A 6,000-nucleotide genomic window follows, 5' to 3' on the forward strand; every position below is an offset into this window, starting at 1 on the left:
CGAGGAACACGCTTTGGTGCCATGGTGACTGGCCCTGCTGTAATGAGCCCCTGAGATAGTGTGGGGAAAACACGAAAATGTCGATGGAGAGGCTCAGAAGAAAGGTCATCAAAGAAGCTTCAAAACAGAGTCCAAATGAGCCCAAATAGGGTTGTGGAAAGCCCTTAAAAGAGACTGGAATTCTGAGTTTTAGCCCCTTTTTTTTTTCTTTCTTTCTTTTTTTTTTGGGTCCTAAGTCACCTAGGACAGCTCTAACCTAGGACCTTTAGGATTGTTAAGACAGTGTCTTAGACCAATCTAACCCAACATTTAACCTTAGTTAGTACTAACCTAACCTAGAGCCAAGCTGACTAAACCTAACCTAACCCAATCTACTAACCTAACTCAATCCACTAACTAAACCTAACCAAACTAGCCAGACCTAACCTGACTGACCTATCTAACCAAACCTTGTAACCTAACCCGCAGCTACTGACCTAACTAAACTAATCTAATGCATGCAGCGACGGAGGGCGGCAGTGACAACGACTTTCGACGATGCACTGCAGTCTACAAGCGGCGATTGTCGATGATGGGCTGCAGCCTACAAGCGGTGGATACGGCAGACATGGTATCGCATCCCGTCTGTGTGGGCAGTTGGCGATGCAAGACTCGTGTCCTTCGTCCGTCCGTCGTACACTCCATCACATCCTTCGTCTGTGTGGCGGTATTGTAGTTGGCGACTCAAGGCAAACCTCGTGGGCTAGGCCGCCATCGTGGTTGGTTACGGACAGGATGGTTGCCTTCCAGCATCTCGTCTTGGCATTGGTTACCGACAGGATGGTTGTCTTCCAGCAGCTCGTCTTGGCATTGGTTGCCTGTTGCAAGGTGCCACTGAGCGTTATGGCTGCCAATAGCTGAAACCTTATGTAGTCATGTTGTAAGCCTGTTTGGAGTTGGCGTTAGAGTAGGAGTTTGAAGTGAAAGGCTGCTGGATGCTTTGGAGATGACTCCAATTTGGCGATGGCAATCCTTCCTCCCCCAAGCAGGACATTGACTCATTGGTCGCTTGGTAGATGTCACGCACTGGTCGCTAGCGCTGGGTTGAGGCTACTGGCGTAGCTTCTAAAGCTTGCAATTTGCTGTTAGCGTTGGCGTAGTAGCTGTTGGGAATTTGGTGAACATGAAAGTGGAAGCAAAGGTCGGAGCTCTAATACCAATGTAGAGACGGGGGTAGGACAGATTTGGGAAAAGGGGAATAGAGGAGCAAAAGGGAGAGAGAGAGAGGGGAAGAGGGAGAGGAAAGGGTAGGAGAGAGAGAATGAGGTAGGAAAGAGAGGGAGAGCTAGAGGGGGAGTAGGGAAGAGAGAGAGAGAGTGTGTGTGTGTGTGAGTGAGCGTAGGCAGGAAGGAGGATAGGATTAGATGTCACATCAAAAAGTACATAGTAGGGGGTGGATGTATATAGTCCCTCCACATTATCCCCCTAAAGGACCTCTAACTTGGCCTCTTTTTCCCCTTCATTACAGAATTGGGGCTGCCACATGGACAGCACATGGACTGCCATGCAGGCAGCAGATCCAAGTACCTGGCAGTTCAGAGCTTCCATGGTGGACAGAACTGGTATACGTGACTATCTGTGATTGGAGACAGCATAATTGCACAGGGATTCCAGTAAGGATGATGTCAGCAACAGTATGGAACAGGTGCGACGACATCAGCAGGTGTGCGGAGGGATCCTGCAGGCTGTACAGACCTGAAACGTGGGCTGGAAGAGGCCTGACAAGAGGCGGAACAGCAGATCTGAAAAGGCACCTGTTTGGAGACGTTTTCAGGGCAGATCAGGCCCTGGAACAGGTCCAGGTAGGCGCTGCATAGTCCGGTCCAGTGGCAGCCTGCCACGTGGTAAGGCAGGGCCAGCCCTACCTCAAGAATTGTGCCCCCACCAGGGGGTATTTAGTATTTACAGACCAGCAGGTTGTCAGGTGGGGGGCTGTTTGGGTCGGCCCTACCACATTGGTTGGTTGGGAGGCATCCAGCCCCTATAAAAGGCACATCATCTGGAGCAGCAAACAGCAAGCAGACTGGAGCATCAGATCAGCACTCTTTGGGCCTTCATCCAGAAGGACAAAGATGGGCAGAAGAGTTGCAGACAGAGCTTGGAAGGGGCTGCCCACCTAGGCTGACATCAAGGCAGCAAGGTGGAGAGATCACCGCACGGAGACTATGTCTACAGAAGCTTAGTGAGGAGAACGTCAGCTCATGGATCTAGAAGTGCCAGGAGATAGTAGGACAACTTTTGGTAACGGTTTTGTATTGTGTCCATTTGATTGATGAAAACATCTCTTTTGTTGGTGCTCTCTCTCTCTTGGATCATTGTCTATTTACTGGCTATGTTTGTGGAGTACACACAAGTAAATAATTTTTTTCCCGGATTCCATAGTTAAACACTTCTGCATGAATTCCTTGGATGCTCTATCAGTCTTCTGCTGTGGATACCCTCTGTCTGGTTCATTTATAAGCTGCCCCTCAGCCCAGAGGATTTGGGTTGGCTCTCTTAGCATACTGACCAAGGTGAGGAGAACCCGTACTAATTAACTTGGGGGAGACACACTATCTCCATCGACATGCACCGGCCTAACTTATTGACAAAACGCGGGTTACTAGTCAAGATATCCCCAACTTGATGGCTCCCAAAGCCCTTGTCGGGGGACCATATCTAGAAGACAGTTTCAGACATTACAGCTTGGTACATCTAGGTAGCCCGCTGCAGCCTGCTGGTCATGAGTCCGCAGCAGGCCCGACCAGCAGCCCACCCTCGGTACTTGGTATGATATTCTCTACTCTATGTGCCATCTGGGAGTATGGAATAGAGGGCTCTAGCCTTTCTACAGGGCTTGGCCTGCAGGTGTATTTCATATTATCACGGATCCAGGTATCCATTGGTTGTATACCCCTCCCCCTTGGCTGTTGGTGCCTACTTCCAGTGCACTCTAGGCAGTGAGCTAAAACCCTAAGAAGCAGGCTGCAGGACAGCTAGCATTGTTTTTCATCTCAGTGTGTCACGGATTGCTGAATTTGTATTTCTCAAAGTTTCTAATAGATGGTTCCTTTTTCAGGGACATACATACACGTGTGTATTAGTACATATACACACATTTATATACCTTTGTAAGACTAGAATATATCCAATCATACAAATTTATATTTTTTGTTGTTCTTTAACTTTTTAGCTATTGGGGCTTCTGCAACACGTGAATTCCACAACCACTAACCTCACACAAGAGAATTCATGTAAGATAATTCGATGTAGTTGTACATATACACACATTTATATGCATACATGTGTGTGTACACATATACAGACATATGTACATACATGTGTGTAAATATATACATATACATACACACATATATACAGACATGTGTGTATATATACACACACATACACATAAACCATTGAAGCACTCTTTCCAAGACAAATCTTTCCATAGCCTGCCCAGCTCTTCCTCCCAAACCCTGTATTCAGAAGAAAATTAGTAGGCCAGCTATCACCAGCTGCAGCTATCTCCCTGTCAGGAAAAAAAATTGTCTGCAAGCATTGCCATAAGCCGCTAGGGAGGATACATGTCCTCTTGGGCTCTCCAGCTGGGTTCACTTCTGATTCCAAGATAATTTGGCTCTTTCTTAGAGAAGCGTTATTAAAAGCAATCTAAAAATTTGGATGCCAAGAAGTCTGTCAGTGGTTTGCAGAATATGGCTTGCAGAAGCGGTGACTTCATAAGAGTCCAAAGGGAAGTCTGGTGATCTTGATGTGGAAATTTTGATTTAGTGTAATGCTGACTTGCCAGACGAATCAGTGGCTTTGCTCACGTTTGTGATACTTTGGTTGAATTAATATAAACTGGCCAATCCGCCTCCTACCCACCCTGGAAAAAAAAAACAAGAAAAAGAGGCGCCTATTCTATTTAATGCAGTCCATTGGGCGTACCTCAATGACTCTCCCTCTTGAAGAATTCAATCACTAGGCTCCTCGTGAACCCCCACCACCCCCAATTTAATGCCCTCCATTGGGCGTCCTCAACGACTCCCTCTTGAAGTATTGAATCACTCGGCTCCTTGTGAAACACCCCCCCCTGCCCCTCACTTCCCTTGAGCATCCAACGCACCCTTACCCACATGATATAGACCTGCACACCCACCCTACCTCGTGAAATCCGTCATCTCCTTGCAAATCGCTGAGGTCATCCAGTGCATGCTTACACTGAGCTCTTCATATAGAGCTGCCTTAATAAACTCTAAGATAACAGATTCTTCCACATGCATCTTGCAAAGACACTTCTGAAAATCTTCTAAATACCTCTTTCAAAATCTCTTCTGGATATCTCTTCCTAAGGGCTTTTCTAGACATCTCTTCTTTCTCACCTTTTCTGAAAAGAAAGAAGGATCCTGCATGACCAAATTTGGCAGGTGGAATCAAGCTGTTCTTTTCTCTTTCACACTACAACCCACGTTTTCAAAAAAAGTAACGTATTCCCGGCTTTGGAGTACAAAGCGTTAAAGTCGTAGCGGAGAAACTTTACGACAAACCATAAACTAAATAGCTAGCACACGTTTGAACTGCCCATAATTTACCTGGCAACCCCATTCCTTAGGAAACTTTACGACAACCCATAAACTAGCACGAACTAAAATTTATCTGGCGGTCTCAAAGAGGTAGTCTTAGTATTAACGGAAAAAAGGGAGAGTCTAATATATTTAATATTACTGTGGCATTCCATTAGGAACAGAGCTACCGTGGCGCTCAAAACATGTGATTAAAGGGTACCACTCCACATTGAATTACAGTGTGCCATTTTTTGCCGCTTTACAGCTGCGAATCAGAATTGCTAGCAAGTAATCACGCAGGGTGGAAGCTTTTCCACTTCTGTCGAGTTGGACCCTTCCTCAACAAAACCCGGGACACTAAGATGTGCGTCTCATAAGCTAAAAGTTCAGACCATAACACTTTACCAGCTGCAACGACTTGAACTCCAGACAACAAGCATGTAATCGTACCTCTCTTGACCTGCAGTGTCCCAAATCTGAGCTTTAATACTTTTCTTGTCCACTTCGATTGTCCGTGTCTGAAATTCGACCCCTATGGTAGCTTTAGAATCCAAGCTGAACTCATTCCGAGTAAAACGAGAGAGAAGCTGCGACTTCCCAACGGCAGAGTCACCGATTAGAACGACTTTGAAGACATAATCTATTTTCTGGTTGTAGTCCCCATAGGCTGCCATCCTGGAGACGGCAGCGAAAAGATGTGAGGCGAGATTGCTGGTGATGGATGGGTTTGATTCAAAATTCAAGGTATGGTGATGGATTGGATTTGGGAGCGAAGATTTGAAGGCAAGCAGCAAGATCGATTTGCTGCAATCGAGAGAGAGACGATCGATGAAGCGAAATAATGAACGATTGCACAAAAATGTGAAGAAAATAATGATGATCGAAATGATGGTGACGACCATTTGTAATAAAAGGACTCTTTGGAAGCCCATACACGCTACCTTCCACATGTCACCTTACCATTGGTTGTCAATCCCAACACTTCATGTTTTTCTTTTTTGGCCTGCCTTAGGTAGGTCTTAGTGAAGATTGTCTTTTGGAGAATGAAAAATCGAGATTTTAAATTATTTGGCATGAGAATTAGGGATTGGTCCACGTTTCCATGTGAATTGGGTGGCTGGTCCAAGTTTGTATTCAATTAATGTTAGTCCACGTTTGTGGTCTATTTATGTTGGTGGTGTAAGTTTAGTGCCCATGCATAGCTCAATGTTCCACTTTTCTTGGTGTTTGGGTTGACGATGGGAGATGCAGTTGTTAGAAAGGTATGGACTCACATGCCTATGTAGATAAGGGTAGTCGCTCCAAGCTCAGCCAGTTTCTCTACAAAAGCATGTAAGCTCTTCGTTTAGTAGGCGTATGAAATTTGTGTGTTGTTGCTCATTCAGTGTTGAATATGGCCGATTGTGAGGGCGTA

The 6,000-nt window shown here is 45.8% G+C and overlaps 1 protein-coding gene across 1 annotated transcript in view; it reads right to left on the reverse strand.

Moving 5' to 3' along the window:
• The window catches only part of LOC147880565 (ras-related protein Rab11D-like), a 38,871-nt gene extending 33,348 nt beyond the window's left edge, over positions 1–5,523 (reverse strand). Inside the window, exon 1 of the mRNA XM_087370917.1 lies at positions 5,037–5,523. Coding sequence (XP_087227043.1) covers positions 5,037–5,518 — 482 coding nt within the window. The 5' untranslated portion in view covers positions 5,519–5,523. The remainder of the gene's footprint in view (positions 1–5,036) is intronic.
• Between the last annotated feature and the right edge of the window lie 477 nt (positions 5,524–6,000).

Source organism: Dipteris shenzhenensis, chromosome 32 (genome assembly GCF_047967505.1).
Source record: "Dipteris shenzhenensis isolate YYH24624 ecotype China chromosome 32, Dip_SZ_1.0, whole genome shotgun sequence".
NCBI lineage: Eukaryota > Viridiplantae > Streptophyta > Polypodiopsida > Gleicheniales > Dipteridaceae > Dipteris > Dipteris shenzhenensis.